The sequence below is a fragment of the Diorhabda sublineata genome, chromosome 5, assembly GCF_026230105.1.
Source record: "Diorhabda sublineata isolate icDioSubl1.1 chromosome 5, icDioSubl1.1, whole genome shotgun sequence".
NCBI classification, from domain to species: domain Eukaryota; kingdom Metazoa; phylum Arthropoda; class Insecta; order Coleoptera; family Chrysomelidae; genus Diorhabda; species Diorhabda sublineata.
In genome coordinates this window covers 24,259,248-24,283,790 of record NC_079478.1, presented here as the reverse complement: position 1 = coordinate 24,283,790, position 24,543 = coordinate 24,259,248, and the positions used below count along the sequence as shown (strand labels likewise).

Sequence of the window (24,543 nt, the reverse complement as noted above, 5' to 3'; positions counted from 1 at the left end):
TCTCAAGGTTATCGTGATCATATATGAGAAACATAATAAATTGAATGGATCATACATTTTACAATTAATATAAAAAAGAAATTCAGTTCCCATAAAGTATCTCTTAGTTGGAGTATTTAAATGTGTGATAAATAATGCGAATCACTTTCATTGCATATCATTAACTATAATTTGAATAATTTTCAAAATATTCTCATATCCATTAACTATCATGGAAGCGTAGTTTGATAAACAATTCATAAAAAAATATATCGATTCGATAAAATCAATGGCCCATAAATTGTGTGGCAGCTACCTTTCATTTCTAACTTTCACTGCTCTTAGATGTTATTAAAACTATTTGAGATAATTATATCATAACTCAATTGGCCGCACGAGTGATATGAAAAACCATATTTATTATAAGAAATGGTCATTAGTAAAACAGCATATATCATAGAACACATCCGGTAGGTAGCCGACGCTACCTACTAAAGATAGTGAAGGCGTCCATAACCCTCTAATAAACAAAACTTTGGAGCGGCTGAAGCGGAAAACAGAAGTGTAGCAAAAAGTGCGAATATGTATGGTTCCTCCCAGGCAGTAAACTCTGCTGGAGGTCCCATTAGTAAAGGGGATGCAGGTACCTGGTGGCAACCTTGTTGCTGATACGTGGGGCAACAGAATATTAAGTACAGAATAACTGATACTGAAGGAGTAACAGGGGCAAGGTCAACATCGAAGTCTACCCTAGGGGCACTCCCAAGTATCCGATCTCTACAGATTAGCATCAGAATGCAAGCTGCCAGAGTGCACTTTTGTCTACCCAACAAATTAACTTGTCACACACTTTACTATCAGTATATTAAGGGAAATCTGGAGATTCTAAAAAGAAAATAATGTTCCACTTCAAAAATTTTTGTGTCGTATACATAAAATAGTAAATTAAAATTACTGTTTATTTAAGTTATATAAGTTTATGCATTACTTATGCATACACTGTAGATACACTCGATTAAAACTAATATTTTCTTTCTTTTATGAATAAATATTATACTTTTGAATTTTTAGCACATTGCAAGGACTCTGACACTTCAATTCTAGCTTCCAATTTATTTTAACGTTATCTCCTCTACAATAAGATAATGGATGAATAAACTACTTATTCAAATTCTGAATTTTGATCTCGTACAGTTCAATTTACATGCAAAGTAACTGCTAAAAGTTTATGTGTTGCATACACAGTGGAATTACCTACTTAATTATAGACATGATTATATTGAAATTTGTTTATAGTGATTGCTAGAATATTCACTTCTTCTTTACTATTACAGTTTTGTACTAATTATGCAACTCTATGGTGTTAAATATATTCTATGACATTATACAAAAATGGCTATTAGCTTTACATCAAAAATGAAATGTAACAAAAGGAGATGGTCGATGCCGGAGTTTATAGCATGTGGTGCAGATTGGACAAGCTTCGCCTCATCATATCCCATACACATATCTGATGAAATTCAAATATGGTGACTGGAATGGCAACAAAAAATCATTAATGTTAATTAATCTTCTTGGACAAACTTCATAGTTTGATCGGCGATATATGTACGTGAATTGTCTCGCTGAAGAACTTGTAGACTCCATGCCCTAATATCTCAATATTAAACCATCCCCACAAAGATAATTTATGACCGCACAGATAAATTGCTAAATGCTATATTACGACCGTAGTACTTTGTGCAAAGAAAAACTAACCGTGGACGGTAAGCAAAGAGAGTCCGTTTACGATGATAGCATCCGGTCTATCTTTATCTTTAAATGAATGATAGCGAATCGATATAGCAGCACTAGCTATCTGAAGCGTTTATCTTGATCGGTAGCGAACCTTAGTTAAACAGTTGGTCTTCTTCATATTCCTTTATCTTAATTTGCCTAAACATAAGTGATCTACTACTACAGGGCAACTAATATAACGAGAAATTTCGAGATATGATAAACCAACATTTCGATAAGCTATAATCGTACGCCTTTTAAAATCGCTAACTTGGTAATAATTCTGAGGTATTCGACCTTGGTGCATTTTAATCCTCTTAACATAAGTAAATGAACTCGCAATAACTAATAACGTCTGAACTATTCGGCTTTCATAAACAACTTTCGTCAGAAAATTTATTTTACTAAATATTGTCAAGATAGAACTTTGTATTGTTGTCAGAACACGCTCTAAATATGTCTGGATGCTACAAACAAATCAGGATATTATTTTTTTTAATGTTACCTTTGGATTGTTATTCTGTTGAAGGCGAATTGTATAGAAAACAGATAGATCATATACCTGTAGAGAGCTTCATGTATCAATTTAATTAATGAGAAAAATTTGAAGTCTTTATTTTCCCTAATTAAATTTTTTCAATAATAAAAACTGCTTTAGAAATTACAAAATATTTTGAAACAAGTATGCAAGTTCTTATTTGGAACTTTCAAGAAACGGTATAAGTTGTGTTATGTGTACCAACTTTATAAAAATTAGTGTTGTATTAGGAATATTATTTTCGTTTTTTAAATAGTTTTAAAAATCAACAAGTCAATAAGGATGCACAAGTTCAAGCAAAATAATGAGTGTTAGATAACGAGTGCAGTCTTTCGTTGTTTAACACAAACGAAACTATGACCAATTTCAAGTCCAAAGTGATATTTTATATGAGCTTAAAATGTTAATTTGCGTTTTAAAGGCGTTATAGCTTGAATGATTTTACACTCGTCTACTAATGTATCATTATATGAAAATTATTGAAACTACTTTACTCTAAATTATTATTTTTAACTTAAGTAGCTTCCACAATTTCTTATTTCTTTGCAGGGTTTCTGAGAGTTTCATGACGGTAGGCACCAAAAAATACAGAGAGTTTGAACTACTACATGCTGACAAAAAGACAAAGGCACTAAATCATGATGGGATCGATATTTGCTTCATCATCTATGTAAGATATTGATTATTTATTTATTGACGTGTTACAATATATACCATTATTGAAACCAGGTACAAAGCTGATTCATGAAACATGGTTTCTATTTCAACTGATGAGGCTCCTTGTATGGATAGTACTCATAGTAGTTTTATAGCTCACGTGAATGCTAATAAAAACATTCCAAAGTACACTTTATCTCTCGGTAATTTGCCCAGTTATATGAAGGTAGCTGTGGATTATATACAATGTTAATTCTGGGCTTGCCTTTAAGAGGCAAGATTTCTCAGCTATTCTTTAATCGTTTTCAAATACTGTAAAAATATAAAAATTTGAATAATTTGAATGTGATGACGATCTCAACTTAATTAAATCAAAAGTGGTAAACATATAAACAAAATTTAAACAATACAAAATATTCGCAGTTTCCGTATCTGTCAAAATTACCAAAATGTTATCAATTGTCATTCACTTGGGTGCATTTGCCAAAGGTTGGTAAATTTTCAAATTGCTCAGTGCATCATTAATTCATACAATATCACTGTCGTGTAGGAAGCCAATGAGCAAGTAGAGTCGATCACTATCAGCACAAATGAGGAAATTACAGAAAAAGGAAACACTTGTGAAAAATAACTTTTTGACAACCGTTTCATACCCGTTTTCTAGACATTTTTACGGAAGAGTGTTTCAATATTCCTTACAAAGTTTTTAATTCTTATACCTACTCAGAAGTAATTAAATTATCATTCTCCGCAAATATCAAGTTTTAAATTTGGGCCAAGGAACAAAAACGAAAAAGACATATTTATTAGCACAACCATGTTAACAAATGTATTATCTTTTCAAATGCTTTTCCTTCAAAAGTCAATTTCTTGACTCAATACGCTTTTCTCTGGGATCGACATATTTAAGTTAGATGATTATTTATTTGAGTTGCTTGATTCAAGCTATCGAATATTATGCCAATGAAAGAAAGTAAATGAAAATTGGGAGAAAATATAATAAGCAGTTTATGTTTATCGTTGTACCCAGCGGCTAAAACTTTCATGACCAATTATTGTACGGTTCTTGTGAGCATGTTTGTTTGTTTGAAGGCGAAACTTAAAATTAAATTCATATTTATGAAAAAAGAAAAGTTTGCTAGTAATTTGAGCTTGAAAGATTTAACTAAGATTGAAAAATTATGAATTAGATGCTTAATATCAGTAAGAGTTACTACTAATTTCTTAGTAATTTGTTTAGATCAAATTGTCAAATTATTTCTCTATTCTCTTATTAATTGTCTGGCCTTATATGGTAGATTTCATATTGTCAGAATGATTCATCTTACGATTTGTTCGATGGTTTTATAAATTAAAATTATAACTAGAGGACGAGATCATTCAAACGAACATTGATTTAACTAGTATTCAGCATCAACTGAAATTGTGTTAGAAGCTGATTAAATACAATCGAATCAAAGCGAAAAATCTAGAACCTCTTCTGAGTTCCTCCTCTGTGCTGATGGTAATCGACTCATCGACTTTTCTTGCTAAATCACGCCTCTTCCATGACTGTAATATTATATGGATTTATTATTCACTAGCAATTTATAAATTCCTATATTCATACTAAACACATTGTTTACACCAACACTCATAATTACACTGTCTGCCGCGTGTTTCGATAACCAAGTTATCGGCTTCAGAGACTGATGATAAACCGGAAACTTCGAATATTCTTTTCTGATTAAATTTTGTTCACACAACTCAAGTTTATCGGATATTATTGCTTTTGATTTGATCAAAAACTACCAAGTGTCTCTAGAAATTGGGTACAAAATGGTTCTCAAATAAATATAATAAACATTTCTTCTCTATTTGCAAAGAAGACGGTGCTGCAGATTCAGAATCGCTTGTTTTTTATCGCCATATTAGTAATAGTAAGAAAACATTCACAGCTACGTTTTTTCTACTTTGTCAATTTTATCTAGCTAAGTACGTTTTCAACATTTTTTTAAAATAATTGCCTAATCTATCGTTATTATTTGCTCAACGCCCATAAAATTTTTATTATTAGTTCTCCGATCATCATCGCCATCCTCTTCAAATTTTGATAAAAAGTTACCACTTTTAAACTGTCTGCGAATCTTTTTTTTTTCATTGATAATTACAGAACTACTTTCAAGCACAAGTGACAAATTATGTTGTTTCAAACGATCGCTATAAAAGTTTGTTATTTGATTACTTAGATGTTAATGTCATATGAGTAGTATCATGAATCATTGTTAGGATCTGGTGTTTCTACTCTAATATGTATAAGCTCATCTTTTCAGCACAGGAACTATGGTAATCTTCAGTTCGAATAAAAAAATCAGATTTTGGCTTCTAAGTTTCAACAGAAATATGTATTAAATCAGTTTTCTACAAAAAAAACTGAATCTATCACACTTAATTTCAATTAAAGCCATTTTGTGGTGGAATATTTATCTTGTACTTGTACCCCTAATGCACCTAATGCACCTAGTGCACAAAAACAAAAAATAATATTTTATATGGTTTTCTTCGGGATGTGAGCAGGCTATGCTGTAGACAATTACAATACCTAATAGCAAAGTATGATAGCCATAATTATAATGAGCAACAGAAAAAAAGTAAATGATTATAGAACAACGATTCTTGATTCTTGCTAAAAATACAGTTAAATCAATACATTTTTAGCATACTTTATAAAAAGTATGGTGCTTAATTTGCATGATGCACTTTTTTATCAACACGAGTTCCGTTCGTCAAAAAGTGTCTACATATTCTGATATGACGAGAGTGAGTCAACAAACAATAATTTAGACCTATGTAAACTAGTGGAAGATTAAAGGTATAAGTACATAAAAACAACATTCTAGCAGTAACTATCTATCTAAAACTTTGACAGGACCGCAGCTAAAATATTTCAGATGAGTTGTCATGGGAATCGTATAATTTCTATACTTCCAATAATCGAAGAAATCGTGTCTCTGATCAGTACTTTTAACATCTAAGATTTGTAAAAATTTTCTTGTTTTAATATTAATAATAAAATTAAAATATACGTACAAAATTTATTTGGGACCACTCTTCACAATTTGTAGTCTAAGTAACACTTTTTGCAATGATGAAACCAGATTTTATGAAGATTAAGATTCGAAACAATGATGACAAAGCGCTCAAAAAACATGCCGAAAGAAGATGTAGCATAGTTTTCGAACATCATAAACGACATGTTGAGGATAAAACACTTCCCTTTGAAATGGAAACAAACAAATATCATCTGGAAAAACCAGGAAAAGATCCGGTTTCTCTGCAAAACAAGAAACCGATAAGTTTGCTACCTGCCATGAGTAAAATCGCAGAGAGAGTGAAACTGAGGATACCAAGAGTTCTGAATAAACTACCCGCAGAACACTTCGGCTTTAGGAGAAACCACAGCACCGAACAGCAAGTTTTAAGACTACCTGAATATATTACTCAAGGTTTTAACCAGAAAGAATCCACAAGAGTAATCTTCCTAGACATAAGCAAAGCTTTCAATCGAGTTTAGCATCCTTTTCAAAGGATATACTAAATCGCTCATAATACTTCTAAACACGTACCTCAAAGAGAGGAAGTTTCAGGTGAAGGCTGCAAACGAGAAATCAGAGAGCAGGCGGTACAGGCAGTACTGCAAGGAGCGGTATGATCACCGATGTTGTACAACATATACGAGGTCTGGCTATTAAATAACGATAATGCGCGCCTAGAGGGCCCCCTAGTCAAGTAAGGTAGAACACGAGTAGTGCGTTGGGTATCTAGATATCTTGTTTATGCACGTCCCAAAACACGTTTCCGTCACTATTATAGTATTGATGCAGTAGCGGTTTAGAACGAACGTGTTTTTAGTCGTGCCGAAACCATCTGTGACGAAAAACAGGAGCAAGTATCAATCTCAAAATTCTCATTAAATTGAAAAAAAAAAACTCCTACTGGGTTACTATAAATTGTTGCAAGAGGCCTATGGGGATAATTATCTAACTCGTGGACGTGTTTTTGAGTGGTGTAAGCGTTTTAGTGCTTACACCACTCCAACTCCAACAACACCATTCCAACTCCAGAAACAGTAACCAAAATCAACCAAATTTTGCGTGCTGATCCTCGAATGAGTATACGGATGATTGCCGAGGCTGTAAACGCCAATAAAGAAACGGTTAGAGAAATTTTATACGAGCAATTACTCATGACAAAAGTCAGTGCGAAGTTGATGCCAAAAAATCTGACTCCTGGCCAAAATATCTCGCGTCATCAGGTCTGTTCAGATTTCCTTGAAAGGTTAGAAAGGTTAGGAAAAGATATGCTTTGGAAAGGACCCGATTTGAATCGATGGAAGCGATAAAGCAAAAAACGGCAGAATATACAATATACAAATATACAATAATTTTTATGATAAAACCCTTTTTCGTAACCAAAAACAGAGAACACATAACAGCGCTATATCCGAACAATACCGCAATAGCAACGAGGTGCATTAAGGTGAAAAGACGCCAAATCGCCGCAAATGAGATAGAGAATGGTGTAAAACATGGAAAATGAAAGTTAACTATGAGAAAAGCTGAGCCGTTCTCTACGAGCCACGGACCCGAACGGAAAATAAAAATCAACGACGAAGATAAAAAAGGCCAAATAATTAATCGTAACGTTGGATTGAGGTCTCATTTTCAACGATCAAGTGAAAAAGAAGTAAGAGCACGACTATGCGGATTAATCAGAAGAAAAAGCAAGCTGAAGACTTAAACAAAACTCAGATTTATTAGGAGTACAATAATATCCATTATGACGTATGCCTCGGTTGCATGGCGACAAACATGCAAATCGAACTGAAAAAAGAACAGGCCAGAGAGAACATAACGCTGATACAAGCATGGAATGTCCTCTGGACAAGAAACGAAGTACTATACGGAGAAACAGGAGCGCAAAAAGTATTATATATCATGGACAACAGGCAGAAAAGCTATTCGAGGAGCTGGCAACACATTCTAAGGAGGAATTAAGAAAACTCATCAAGTACACCAAAAACGACTATAGGAAACACAGGAGATCGAGAAGACAACTAGATCGATAGGTTAAGTTAGGTTAAGATAGGTTAGTAAAAAATTATATAAAATACAAAATAAACACAGGACACACAAAACCACACACCATTTCATAAGCATGTGCCGAGTTATACATCGGGGACAGCCTTAAAGAATGCGAAGGACAACTCGGATCAGATCTTTTCTTGCCGAAGAAGATTGCAAAGGGTTTACCCAAGGCGGCGAAAACAGACACACACATTACGACGACAAGACAACCGCGAAGACAAGGGTGTATATCCAATAGGCTGTTCAAAAAGAAAATACTCCCGAATCTCCTATAAAACTTAAGAAAGAGGAAGGAGACTATGGGCAAACCCGCGACCGGAACGAGAATGGAGACATGTCGGAATAACAGGGGGTGGTGGAATATCCTTCTTCGCATCCATCCGTGGATTTTATCCAAGGGTGTATGCTTAGCGGCATGGGCTTTTCCATGCACGCGATCGTGTGTGTGTGTGTGTGTGTGTGTGTGTGTGTGTGTGTGTGTGTGTATGTGGTGTGTGTGTGGTGTGTTTGTGGTGTGTTTGTGGTGTGTTTGTGGTGTGTTTGTGGTGTGTGTGTGTGTGTGTGTGTGTGTGCTCAACATGAATAAAAATAATATGCTTTGTTGAGTTTCAATATGGCGTTCGGCTGTAATATTTTCAAGTTAACATTACGGAATATTATATTCTTAATGATAAATGTTTGTCAACCGCATTCTGAAATAACTACCAATTTTATTAATACTCATTATATATGTTCACAGAATATTAGCTCAGTTTGCATAATTCACCTGAAAACAGTTAACACAAATAAATATAAATACATTAATAGTATATTGATGTTTGCTTCAACATAAATAATTACATTTTGTCTCAATGTTGGTAATTTAGAGGAAATTTATAACTTTACACTGAGTTCAACAACATTTTTACACGAATGAGCTAGTAATTAATATTCTATTTCCTTTTTTTTCAAAATTTATTTTGATAATAGAGTTTCGTATTCCTATTTTTTCTGTAAATTCAGCTGATAGACACTGATATTGCACTCTAAAAGACTTGGAATTAGACAATCGGCAGTTCAACAAATGAATACACGATATAATAATGAAATTATAGAGTTTTGAACCGCACAGAATTCAACTACTTAAACATTAAGAATTAAAAAGATTGAACCCAGATGGAACTATAATTAATTAATGATTCAGTTTTAGAAACCATCAGTAACCGTTATAACAAAAATGTACCTCAGAATTAAAATAATGCAAGTATGATCAAAATAACTGTAATTTGTGATATTTATTTTGCCAATATATTACGAAATTTTGAAATTGAATAAATCTTGGTTTTGTCTCTTACCCTTCCATACATAAGACAAAATAAATATGGAAACAATTTTTTTTCACTTAAATCTCTTCTATATATCACAAAATTTCATAGCAATTGTAAAAATTATAAAGTATTTAACAAAAAATGTGTTTCTATTTGATTTGGTCAGTGTGAACCATTTTAGCAGAAAAATGTATCATAAAAATACTAAATCACCCCCCACTTGAGGAAAAGAAAAGGTTTGTATGTTATAGGAATCAAAATAATGCCAGAATTGTTAAGACAAACCTTAAAAAACGTTTGAATTTGAAAATATAGAAACAAGTGGTCTTCATGTAGAGCATATGTTTTTAAATTTAAGAAGCTTGGTGTTAACAATCCTAATTATTGTGCACAAATTGTAAACAGTATATGATAGCGATAATCAAACATAAATAGTTTTTTTCTGAAAAATACATTATAGCTTCCAAATTTAGTAAAAAAATTATCCATTCCACAGTGAACGCTTATGAAGTCAATGAAAAACGCAGTAAACAATTTATACCTGGAAGGTTATATTATGATATACTAAATTTGGAGTATGTATGTGGTATTTTTTGGACACATAAAATTTAACCCCAGTTGTTTTTATGTTTCATGATTTGATAATACTATTTTATTTTTTTTATTACATTACCTACTTTTCAGTAATATTCTATAATCAAACATTCACTACTATTTTATTATAAAATTAATAGTATAGAGTATAGAATTCTATTTAAGTTGATTCCAGGTACTTGAAACATTGAGTTTGGTCACAAAATGGAATTAAATCGCAACATTTTCATGCGATGATTTTCTATGACTTTCGACGAGGATTAAACCAACAGCAGAGTACCGATCAGCTCGCTTCGACTGTTAAATCGCAGTTGCGAATTTTAGTTTTTTATAACATCGGATTCATATTATAATACAGCACTAATGCAATCTTCAATTTGTTATATTTTATTCTCAAATTTGAAGTATGTTCAACAAAATATTAGTTATACTTTAAAAAATTTGTCTTGTTAGTGATTTTTTTGTTTATTTCTCATTTCTTTTGCTTTAATGTTTGCATTCAACTTTTAAGAAACATCAGCACATATTAAATTCATAGAAATTATTACCTATTACATTAATGTTGATGAAAACATAGACACTTAAAAGCAAAGTATGTAACTATAAAATTAGAAATTGACAATTGATAATTGCAAATATGTTTTCGAATGTATGTGACTTTCGAATGTCATCGAATGAAAATATTATAAATATATTTTTCACTTGTGAGTAAAAACAGTTAGGTACTTCCATCACATTAAGTAAAATCTCATTCTGGTCTCTGGACATTTCTGTTGTTTTCATTGTGTGTACTTGATTTAATAATTAATTACATAAGTTGTTTTATTGTTTAACTCTTTTATTCATAAATACAATTGTAGAATTATTTTATGTTCATAAGTGTGATATTCTCTGATAAGAGAGGGTGAAAAATAAACATGATAAAACTAATCAAAAATTATTGACTCAAAGTTTGCGGGGTTCGCTACTAATATTATTTACACACGGGCGTTTTCTTATTTCATAAGGTAGATATAAATCTATCCAAAAGTGAAAAAAGGGTATACATACCGACATAGAAAGATATTTCTTGACTTTCAATGCTGTCCTCAAATATTCTATTTTTAAATTTTGGCAAGTCCTTGGCCTTTCTTATAGAATTACTAACTTCACTATAATCAGTATCACAGCAATCATAACTTACACAATCATTAACCACAGTACTATTTATATCAGTATTATCATTGACACAATTGAGATATACTTTGGAATTTGACGCAATTGTCACCAAATCACCTACATTTCGTCGACGATTTTTCCAATAACGAGTTGAGTTCTTTGAAACTATGCTGGATACAGAATTATTTCTCGAATGGGCACCAAGGTCCATTTTTGGTTACACTAATACAAGCCTTATAAACATTTAAGCCGCATAATATAGTTACTACATTGCTGGTTTTTCACTGATTTCTACTGAATAAAGACTCATTCGTTGTAACCTTCCTCCGTGGTGCCTGCTAAGTACGTAACTTTCACTTAACAAAATACTGATTTTGTGATATTTTATGATAGAAGTCGAGCCATTCTCGTTAACCACACAGTATTATTATCAATAGATTATCTATTTTCAATTGCAGTCAATAAAAACAATCATTTTGGAAGAACACAGTTGATATCTGCTAGCGTATAAATTTATAATGTACAATAAACGTTAATCAGAAAATTGTTATTAGTATAAACATAGAGGTTGGCACAGACATTTGAAAATAACCGTTTCAAAGCTGGATTGAATATCAGAATCGAAACTATTGAAGTAAAACAGTGAATGATCAGTTTTATTATACAGAAGGGATAGAATTATATCATTCACATATTCTTTGATGGAGAATAGTTTGAGGGCAAAACAGATATAAAAAGAAGTACAAAATATAATCTATTACATAATCTTCTAAGATAGAAGATATTGAATTGGTGCTCCTAACATTCGTTGATGATTTTTATTATTAAAAGAAAAATATATTATTTTTATTAATATTTATTAATTTGAAAAAATGATTGTAATTAACTCTAATAGAGTTTCTTCACTAAGTTTGCAATCTTCACTTATTTAATTTGTGCTGTAGGGCTGTTAGACATATATTTGAGGGAACATTAATAAAAAGGTATATTACATCTAAATCTAAAAGAAAATGTGGTAATTGGTAGTACCATATCATTAAAATCTTTAGTGATTGCCAAGGAGTGAATTTTTGATGTAAGACTCATTGTTTTTGTTATAAGGTTTTTGTCATCAGTTTCTCCGTCATTTTTTTTGTTAAAAACTTTTTTATTTATCACAATATATATTTCTTTCATTTCTTTAAATGTTTCTAAATATTCTTGATTTTAGGTCTCTTCTTTTTCAAAATTAGTTTTTAAATAAGATGAAGATAGATAAAATTTGACGTTTATTTCTTTATCAACATTTCATTGCCACGTTTCCAATAAGAAACCACTCGAAATTAGCTGGCAAAGACTTCTTTACAATTCTTATTATATACACTAACACTTTACTGTCGGTCTTGATCTAACTGGAGGTAGTCGCCTGGACCTTGTAATTATAGGAGACCTGTTCGCGGGTTTAGAGGTTTTGTAGCGCTTGGGAAGTATATTATTGGAGGGAGGGGTAATTAATTTGTGGAGATCGGCTTCTCGGGGAGATTTTTTAAAGACAAATAAAAATTTTACGTTACGACATGTTGCGGTCTTTATCTCAAAATATGACTTGACACGGACAAATGACGTTTTTATATTAATTAATAGAACATCTACATCATGAATATCAAAATAAAAATAAAATTAAATTTGTAATCTGTTCAACATCAAAAATTGATTTTTCGAAAATATGTAGCAGCTATCAGTCAAATTATTCGTAACTGTATTCAAATTTATAAAATAGATCTGTAAATACTCTCGAAAAAAATATAACATACGACCTATTTAAAGAGTCTTATGCTAATCATGAGATAACTCTGAAATATAATTCTCAAAGGTGCAAACAAAAACAAAGTCTGACAACTTATATTTGATGAACTATGAATTGACGAAAACATTTGGTTTTATTCCTTCATAGGACTAAATGAAGTGGTCCATTTCGGAAAATTTCGATTTTCTATAATTCTTATTAAAATGAATTGGTAGAAACATCAAACAACTATTCCCCAACATTTTAGCTTATCAAAATAAAAACAATGAAAATAACGGTTACATATATCTAGTCAGTGTCCCATCTTCGCATGTTTCTCCTTTGTATATTATAGAATGTATGTGCAGTTACGAGGTTGATCGAGAGCAGGCGACTTCTCAAAACCCGTTTCTGTATTTATTCACTTAATCAGAAAACAGGTAAACTTGCCCAGCCTACGTAAATGTTTTTACCATGTTAATTTGTATCATTATGAGCCTTGAAGAATTCGCGTGGTCATGATTTGTTAGTTCTAATAAATCTGTATTATATTCAGTTCGATTATATGCATGTTTCAATGGTAATTGCATTTCAATTATCTATCAAAATTCCACGTATTCTGTTCTCTTCTTTCACTACATGTTCTCTACATTTTATTCACGACTGTGAGGTTACATTGTTGACAGCACCTCTAAGCAAATTTTTCACTTCTTGTTATTTGGAATTTTCCTTTACACGTCCTTTATTTGAGTTCTACTAGGTTTAACATATTTCATTTATTTATAATATCGCGCTAAGTTTCGTAATTAGATTATGAAAATTGGTTCATTGAATTTAATATTGTTCTTAGCAAGCCAATTTGTAATGGGCTTTTCTCCGTTGGAGATTGTCGAGTGGTCTATACGCCGGTAGTGGTATCAGGTGTTCCGTCTTATTCATAACAGTAACCAATCTTTTTCATAACGCTCCTCATTAATTTACTCATTTTGGATACGAATGCGTTTTAACTTCCTCCACCGAGTCTCAACCAATACCCTCTCTTCGAAACCCTGCTATTCATTCAAATATTTTCGCAATAAAATAATTTCATCTTTACTCTATCTCTTTAAATGCCATAAATAAAATAGAGTTCATCTCGTACGTAACGTCTATATTTGTCTGGAAGATTTTCATTAAATTGAAAAAAGAGAACAATTTATTTCACAGTTGATATTCCTTGGTATAAAAAATTCATGTACTGTACGAATGACATGTTGGTTGTATCGTCTAATTTAATGTATTTTCTTCCTCTAGTCCTAGCATCTTTATTAGTATTAATATTAATATCCATTGTTTTAGTTATTTATATATAATTCCTTCGAAAACTTCTGTGATAACACTACCATAATGCATGGATTTTTCTTCGGGTGCAGAATTGTGCCGTTTCCTGTTAATATTCGTCTCACTATTTCTATTCTCACTCATGTTCTCACATATCCCCAAATTACTGGAATTCACCCTTATTTACCAATTATATCGAAGATCATCGAAGAAATACAATATTTATTAAAACTTAAAAACCTACGAATCTCGACGGTAACTAGTGCCTGTGAAAACATACAATCAAGATTAATAATAATAATAAAAAAAATCCTTCCTCTACTTTATTAAACCCTACAACTTGATGAAATATTGATTTATCTGATCAATGGCTTTGACAAAAAAAATGCTTGAATTTGCGAAATATATATATATATATATATATATATATATATATATATATATATATATATATAATATTGAATTTTGGATTCTATGAGTTTGAAAATTTATACAAGCACTAACACTATCCAAAACCACCGAAAATCTTAGTTAATTATTTTCCAAATGATGAATACATAAGTATTCGAAAGCTCGGAAAATATATTAAATTTAGTCCACTTTGATGTTTCGTTGCCACGTTCCCAATATCACATTGTGATTTTTTAACTGCGACCAATATGCCGGGATACCCCTTGAGTGGATCTTTTAGGCATCGAAGCGTTGCATATAGTAGATAGTATTTCATAAAAATTTTTTGGGTCTGGTGTTGGTGTGTTTGTTGTAGTTTTAGAGACTATTTGTCTTAGACTATTGTCATCCAGCTTCCTAAGATTCCACCCATTGTCTCTTGCTTTCTCAGTTAGCTTGTTGGGTTTGATGCTCTCATGTACGTAAAATATAATTTAATTATGATCGCTAAGCGTCTCTCTATCACTCAAGTACCAGTTTATAATCATAACATCACTGTTTGATAACGTTATATCGATGATTGACGAACTTTGGTTTTGAAAAAAGAGGTCGTATCCTCAATTCATTTCACTATAGCTTATCCCCTTCGTCTGTGTAACTTATTCCCCATTGAGAAAATTTTCCATTGAAGTTCTTAATTATGATACTTTTTTAGATAGAAACCGTAAATCCATACCCATTTTCCAGGCATTTAACTGTTAGGTTTCTATCCAGGATGTTTATTGCCGTGTCAATTTCCTTATCAAACAAACAGTATGCTAATTTTTTCTTTTCTTGCAGTGGCGATCGCTATATCTTATGCTCTAAGATTTCTATTTGTGTTTATTTATATTATTTTCGTTTTAATTTTCTTCTGTAGTTATTTTGGGTGTTATAATTCTCTTCCAAAACGTCTTCTTTGCATCTAGTACAACCTCTACTTGCCGTCCCTTGGGTCCCTTGCACTCTGTTTTATTGTGCCCGTACTCCCAGCATTTGAAACATCTATTATCATTTTGTCTCTCAACGATCCGACAGTCTATGCATCCTACCTTCAGAGATTCCATTTCCAGAAGCTCATTTGCATTACCTTCATTTGGGCCGTAGAGGTCTTATGTCTAGCAGATTTTGATCGATCGATATCTATTTTCGAGATTGCTATCCTCATGTCTGGTATAGTTGTGAGCTAATCCATACCTTTGATATGAATCACCTTCTTAGAGACTAACATCGATACTATAGCGTTTGTAATTTTGTCTTTTATCTCATTCTTAAGGATTTCCGCTTTGTCTGTCTGATTTTAACCATTAGGTCTCCATTTTTAATTTTATGTACATCTTTTACATCTGCTCATATTGCACAAGGATTAATCGTATCTTTAACTATTCTCATTATTTCTGCGTAAGTTTTATCTTCCGATTTTATAAACAAATCAGATTGAAAAGCTTTATACATCTCATCGCCACGAAGTAATCTTTGTTTTTCAGATTTTATTTGTGCCTGCCTACATGATTCAGACTCTCTTCTCGTTTTTCTCTTCCCGCGGTGATTCATTTTCATCTTGTAACTTTTTCAGCCTTCATTTATATCTCTTTCGCTGGATCTCATCCACTCTTGGGATAGAAGAATATGAGAGTTATTGTAATAAATTATTAGAAATTTTTGATTGCTCCTCGAATTATAATTGATTTTTGTTTTTACCGTAAGAAACTAGATTCTATTATAACAAATATTTTAATTATTGTTGTTATTGCAATTGGATTTGGAACAACAAAAAGCGTCTGTGAAATCTCTCACAAAACGTCTCATATTATCAATCAAAAAAATTCCAAATCATTCAGTTAACATTATCCTTATTCTTATACAACGTCTCACTATAGTTATTCATGGTTTCATAGTTTCCTGAGTTGACTCATAGAAGGGTTTTCATTTTGAGGTGTCATTCATAAATTCAATACAAATTTTACATTGAATTCGATTCGCGCAAGTCAAGAAAGATAAACGTTATCGGATGATGTAGATAAAGATAAGATTTTATGATACTATAATCAATTAAAAAACAAAACAGAACTTAAACATCAAAACATAAATACTTTTTCTTTGCGTTATGTACAAGGACTTTCCAACAACTATCGAATTATTCCATTAATTATGATAAATATTTCAAAATAAAATCTGAAACGCCCAAAACAAAAGTGTAATATTAGATATCACATACCATAGATTGAAATGTCATCAATACAATGAAAAAAATTGGGGAATGTGGAAAAACATACATTCGATAATAAGAATTCAAGCGTTCTTAAATCGTTATCAAATACAAGAAATAAGGAATTTTTTTTAAATCGCTCAAATATAACAAACAAACAATTTAAATAAAATTTATAGTTCTATCTTATAAATTTTAAAGCAGCTACGAATAATTTAATTGATGGCTGCTACATATTTAATATGGTATTTTATTTATAAAAACTCAATGAAATCATCTGTACTTTAAAAAACTTTCATTGCACATGTACTAAACATTTATAAGCACATTTATATTTATAAACAATAAAAATATTTAATTCAACACACTGGTTTAATATTAATATTGATTTGTAATAAAAAATTTTGCATATTTTAGAATTGCCGTATATTGATTGTTATTAACTGGTTTATTCACAGGTATTACATATAAAAATTTTGACAAAATTTTCATTTCAAAAGGTTATACCGTAATTATTATATTTTTGTGTGTGCCTATACTTTATATTTAGATTTTATTTATGTATCCGTTTAGTTATTTGTTTGTTTGTTTGTTTTGAATACCCCGATTTTAAAGTAGGAGGACTGATTTGAATTTATGTTGACAATTCTGTAAATTCCTGATTGGTCAAATCGTTGCCGGTTTTACACAGCACTTTTGACATATATTGTGATTGACAATTCTATAAATTGTAAACAGATATTGTTCATTTTGTTCTTTCTTGCGTTCTTGTTATTGTTTTGTTAAAATATGACAACAGTTCTTGTCAGGACTAATTTAAAAATAGACTCAGATAATACTCCAAGTACTGGCCGACATCAAGCGCTCCCCAAAAGAGGAGCTCTGTAATTTTAGGCCACTTATTGTCTACAGAGAAGCAAAACATTGTGAATTTGTATAGATAAACCTCATATTTTAGGAGTTCCAATGCGTAAAAAATTGTAGAAACCTTGGACGATACAACAAAAAATATAATTCGATGCATTGTTCATATTTTTTTAAAGAAACACCAACTTTAAATAAAATTTTAACAGTAATAGAAAATGTCCAGATTTGGCCCAAATTCTCATTCATAATTACATAAAGTTATGAAAGAAAGAAATTTTAATCAATCCACAAATTATAGTAATTTATATATGAAAGGAATAATTCATGTGTTACCCATAAAATGGCACACAAATTATAAAATTGTACTTATGTTGCTACCATATTATTGTATACTACTTTTAAACAAAAAGATGTAAATAATCTTCTAATGCAAGCTTATGAGTGTGGATGATCTTATAGAACCGATAATTATTTCTTTCTTAAGTGATGCAGATTCTCAGTGAATAATTTATTTATAACTTTATATAAATTTATTCAGTGTTTCTACAGACAATATAATCAATAGTTATATAGGTACTGTAAAATGTTTATTCGTTACCAATAATGTTTTTAAATTTATTTTAAATTATGCAAACAGCTCATGATTAAACTATTTTTATATCACATCTGATTTCTAAGTACTGAAGTTACTGTTTTCAGTACTTAGGGTTAACTGTAATAGGCTATATATTAAAAAATAGACCAGAATATTATAATTGTTTTAAAATTTATTTCACCAATAAATACAAAAGTTTTTAAGACTTCCCGTGCAATCAAATTTGACAATTCTTATTAACCTTTTAATAAACGTAGACCCCGAAATTGAAATTCTTTATAAATTTAATTTCACAATTTGTTTTATTTTTTTTTTTTTGTTTTCAATAATATGCATTCGCTTTTTTACGTGTGCATATAGGATAATTATTCTTCAGTTTGTATTTCATTATTTCCAGAGTGTATAATTTTAATATGACTAGTATTTAATGTCCTCGCTTCCAATCCAGAATCTTTCCTAGTGATTTCCAATAGTGTGATTCAGGTTTCCTAAAATAGTCCTCCTAATTTAAGAGTTAAATATGTTTAAAACATATGGAAAATATCAGTGATGAAAATGACTCCCAAGCAGGGAAAACTTATAAATGTAGCTTTATCATATAGGTTTATCTCAGAGAACAATGCTTTATTGTCAATAAATTGCTTACTATTTATACACAAGAGCTTGTGAATAACTACACCCTATTTTTAAACATGCATTAATAAGAAAATTTGGTTTAATCTTTGCTTCACCCTGTAATTGAATCATAGCTCGTAGCTTTCTTAGGATTATTATTTTCTTTCCATTACTACTTCCTTTAAGTAGGTAGTAAGTACAACGTCGCCTTCCTTGTGCATAATATTATTCCAATCTAGATTATCTTCGCCTTCATATCGTTGGAAAGTTGTTTCAAGGTATACTCCAAATCTAATCACGTTTGTATATTGTTTATTGTGCATGTACCATCTGTATTTTCAATTGGTGGATTATGCAAAATTGATCTTTTAAATCTTTTCGTTGTTTTCTAGTTTTGATATCATTTGTTAATTTGCTTGAGTAGCCACTATACTACTGTACTTTTGTATCTCTCTTTTGAGTTCCTGATTGCATTCATTAGTTTATTTCCATCTGCTAGGCATCAAGATTGATAGTAAATTCATCAGTTTCCTTTTTTTCATCTCTTTGAGGTAAATATCACCCTTGGTCGAGGAATATAATTAGGTTAGAGTGTGATAGATTTCTTAAGTTGGAGTTTGAAGCTCTACCAATCGGTTATTGTTTTAGACAATCTATTAGTACAAGAGCCGGCCGATTAAATATTCTATGGATCAGATCCATGAATGATATTTAGTGAGCAAATAATACTACCCTAGATCTAAGCTACGAAACCCAATTTTGCCTGCATACAAAAATATAATGAATTTTTAAAAATTATTTAGCACGTAATTTCTACTTTAAAATACATGGGTAGAATTTATATAAAAATGTATGATGCTTAGAAAGAATTTTTTCACAAATGATAATCAATTTATCGAATACATACATATACAATGTATTGGATCGAAATTAATCTACAAAACTTAAAAAAGACGAAAAAAAATAGGTCGATAACGTTCATTTACCCGGAAGTTATTGTCGACCGCGTGGTAATTTCAAAAATTCCTTTTTTAATACATTTAATCATATACAGTCAACAAACGTTAATGTTAATGTACTAAATCATTGACAACCATTAAGTAGCATTAAAATTCTTTATACGAGGTCTGGTTAAATAACGAGACTGGTTACGAAAAAGAAGAAGACTATATAGAAGAATACTCAATGGTTGTCAATGAATCAGTACATTAAAGTTTGTTAAGTATATATGATTAAATGTATTAAAAAAGATATTTTTGAACTTATCGCGCGGTTGACAATAAAATCCGAGTAAATGAACGTTATCCGACTGTTTCGAAGGTATATTAGACATGCCGACCCTCGATATTATGTTTCTGTGCATCAAAATCTATCTTTCTAAATCCCCACCCATGTATTTTATAAGTATAAATTACGTGCAAAATAATTGCCAAAAACGAATTGACCTGTTATTATTTTCTTTTAAAATATTGTACTTTCTATTATGAGAAACAGGTACTTTGGTTTCCAAAAACAAAACTTGGCTAAGTAGTGAATAAGACCCTGCGGCCGAAAGGAAAAAATTAATTTAAAATATGGTAAATGATTATCGTAAATCACAAAATAACAAATACAATTTCTATTTTTTTTCAATAATTATACTTATAGATGGCAAGTGCTTGCTCACAAGCGCACCGGTGTATGTGTACAATTAGGTATTTGTTTTTGCTAGCTACAAATGATCCAAGGTGATTCATGTGAATCGTGTGCATCGGGACTGCTATTTTCTCTATGAAGTTGAGACATTTCCATAGTTTTCTCAAGGGCAACATGGCCTGAGTTATCATGATAAATCGATAAGTTATAAGTATCTTGCATTTTTCTCATGCAATTGTACTGTAAGAATGCAGTCATCAGTCTCATTAATTCTGCTGAGAGCATCAACGTGGTTTTTTTGATTCCTGTCAGATATTCAATAACAAAGTCAAATTGTTACATTGAAATCCACCAGCGTGCAGATCTGGGCGCTAAGACTCGTTTTATCAAGGTATGACATTCCATTCCAATTAAATAAATTATAAACATACCATTGCCAAAGTTTCAAACTCGTACGAGTGCTATTTCTGCTCCACGTTCATGGTAATTTTTCCAAATCATTGAACAGGCTTCAAGGTTTTATCCTGCTACCGCTGTGAAAATCTTCCTGATAAACCAACCTCACTTGCATCTCAGTGGATCTCTGATTTAGCTCCTCTCAACATATTATGCAATTGCATATTTAAAACAGAGTAAATCAAAAATCTTATTAATAGCTGACTGAAAGACAGTAGGTGTATTAACTAGGCCAAATAGTACGTTTAGGAAGGTACTTATTTAATATGTTTTATATGTTTTCCATTTCCATCGAAAGTTGAATCATAATACGTAACAATGTATTTAAACTTACCTCAACATGAAATTTGTACTGGCGGCAATATTTTTCAACATCATAGCCATTTAGAAGATAAACATAATTATGGGTGTGAAGACAGCATATTGTTAGGGTGAAATAACCCAAATTATCAAGATAGGAATATTGAAATAAGAAAAAATCACAATGAAATTATTTCGAAGATAAATCAATTTTTGTTAATAATTCCAATCGAAGGAAAATTGATAAAAAATGTGAACTAGAAACTTAAATGGAAGCCCTTATAGGTATTTATTTAATAGAAAATTCACCATGTAAAATAATCATTAGAAACCAGGACTAAATATTTCAGCAAGAAAGATATAGACAACCTTTTGTAATAAATGAATTGAATTTGAAGTTAAATCAATACATGTTTATCTAATGAAGATCGGTCTTAAAAGTTTAAAAGTCAACGATATTCCATATCTATAAGTAACACTAGTATACAAGGAAGCAAATAAGCGTCGCGTGCCAAGTATTTGGACTATTATTCTGTATACAGCAATAATACTAGCTTTCATTAATATTACATACTAAATATCAAGCTGTCTTTTATATGGGGAGTTGTCAACTACATTAATTGTAAAGTTCATACTTACAAAGATTCAAAATGAGTTCAATGTAAAACGTTCAATTCTATCAAACGATATGTGGACTACAGATGTTCAGAGTTTTGAACTTTTGCTATTGTACGACCAATAAGCCGCTGTCTAATTGGTGAAGTGATCATGGGCATACGATTATCTAAGTCGTGTCTTCAAAAAGGTAATAAATGAGACAATGTTATTCAATTCATAATTTTTACTCGCCCATATCATGATAAGTAAGCATTTAAAATGGCTACATTTTTAAAAATACGAGTTAGAAAAAATTGTCAATCTATTATAAAGTATTTAATTAATAACAAATTATTTTGAAAATGTAATAACAAATCTGCGGTTTCTAAAATACATTTTAAGCACTGGATTCATCATTTTTATCAAACATAGAATTATACTTCCATTTCTGCAGAAAAAATTAAGTAGTATTAACTGTGAAAGTACCAGATTCAAATTTGACGAGTATTACATTATTAAATAACAGTACATTTCGTTTTACAGATGTTGATAAGTATGTTTTGCTATTTTTTTAAATTATGAAAATATTTGCTGGAAATGGTTTGAACTATATAAAGCAATCGTAGAATGACTGACTGTAAAATCCAGAAAGCCGATCGTCAATGAATGTCACAGTAAATTATAAAATTTATTATATTAATTTCGAAATTTGAAATAGTTTCTAAAGAAATATCGTTATCTGATATAATTTATTTCCTTAATTAAATTTTATGCACTCTTCTTCCTTCTTAACACACAGTTTATTTAGTGCTGCAGTACTCCTATAAAAGGAGAAAAAGCGGGAAGTTTGTTGAGTCCTTCTAGGAGAAAGCCCGGGTAAGATGCATAGTAAGAGGAATACTCGATCAAACTGGTATACAGGTCCTGTCTATGAAAGAAAAGAGATAAGTCGGCGTCATAAGTAGTATGGAAAGGGGTCAGCTAACTACTGTTATATGCTGCTGTAATGCAGCAGGTACATTTATACCACCTTATTATTTTCGCTCGAAAACGAAGGGTCACAAGCTACCGTCACAGATAACGGCTAGATCCATGGGGAAGCTTCTTTAAGCTGGTTGCAATTTTTTGAGGAAAAGATTCGTTTAAGTGTGAACAGAAAAGTTCTTTTCTTGCTTGATAAACATGAATCGCACAAATTCTATCCAGCTTTAGAGTTTGTGTCAAAAAATAACACTATATTTTTATCATTTGCACCACACACTACATGCAACCATTAGACGTGGCTTTCTATGGACCATTAAAAAAAGTATTTTCAGCAAGACTTGAATACGTTTCAAAAAGTCACCCAGGAATACTGATGGTTTGTCAACAATGGCTGTCTCTAGTATTGCATTTTTATCTAAAATGACTGACGCTCCAACAACAAATGTAGAGACTCACTGTTCAAATGATCCATTAACTAATTCAAATGACTATCCCATAGCTAGATCATCAACGTCAACGCTTTAACTTATAAATATATCCGAAATTCTTATGGAAAAAGAGTCCGAGAGTTCTACTACACCTGTGCCTCAATGTGATCAAAATAGAAAATCAGCTAGCTCACCATCTGAAAACATTCCATTTCTATTAGAGAAACAAAGCCTTAGAACGTTACATATCAGACCCAATACCGACCATGGCTACTCCGATAACAAATCGAAAACACAAAAGGCAAAAATCAGTGGTGAAAAATTTAAAAAATAGAAGGTTAAATAGACCAAACAAGCAGAGTTAGCAGGTCTCAGCAAAACTAAACATACAACAACCTAGAAGTCTTACTTCTGTTTAGTGTGATTAGAAGTATATATTGAACCACCTACCAAAGATTGGATAGAGTGCAACCAGTGCAAGAGATGGGCTCACGAGAACTGTACTTGTTATGTCGGATCAGGTAGCTAGTACTGTGATGAGTATGAATACTAAAACACCAATTGCATTACTTATCCTTTTTGCCCAGGAGGTGTATCCGTTTTACCCTGGGGGATCGGGAAAAACGGATAATAGACAGTTTTTTGTAATCAAAAATTTATGTAAGCTTTGTCCAAGTTTCAAAGTTTTTATTTGTAATTTCCAAAGATAATTTACCAAAGTACAAATTAAAAATAAAAAGACTATTGTTGATCAGACATTTTAGTGTTTTTTTTATTAGCCTTAACATATTCATCTTGCCTGGGCTTCCCCTATAATATATAAAAATTTTCTAAAGAATTGTACACGTAGGCAGTCACTTACAGTATAAAATATCATCAAGTGGACTAAGGTTTATGGTTTTTATAGTTATAGACTTTTCAACATAAAAATATATTATTGGTATTAAACTTTAGTGCAAAATATGTATTTATAATTCGTTCAAAATCAATTATTACACATCTAGAATATATCATGCAGCCGAATAAATATCATGGAAAAATTGATCCACGGAAAAAGTAATAGAAATCAAAAGTTTGTGTAGATCATGTATATTTGAAATTTCCATAAAAAATTTAAAGCAATATTGTGATCAAAATCTCGTTCTAGGTTAGGATCCGCAATCAGGTGATAGGCCATAGTTTCCCAAAAACCATTTAACTACTAGAGA

The 24,543-nt window shown here is 31.2% G+C and overlaps 1 protein-coding gene across 1 annotated transcript in view; it reads right to left on the bottom strand.

Annotated features, from left to right (window-relative positions):
* LOC130443738 (rho guanine nucleotide exchange factor 26) overlaps positions 1-11,682 on the bottom strand; it is a 44,123-nt gene extending 32,441 nt beyond the window's left edge. The window contains exon 1 of the mRNA XM_056778513.1: positions 11,028-11,682. Within this exon, the coding sequence (XP_056634491.1) occupies positions 11,028-11,346 (319 nt within the window). The 5' untranslated portion in view covers positions 11,347-11,682. The remainder of the gene's footprint in view (positions 1-11,027) is intronic.
* Between the last annotated feature and the right edge of the window lie 12,861 nt (positions 11,683-24,543).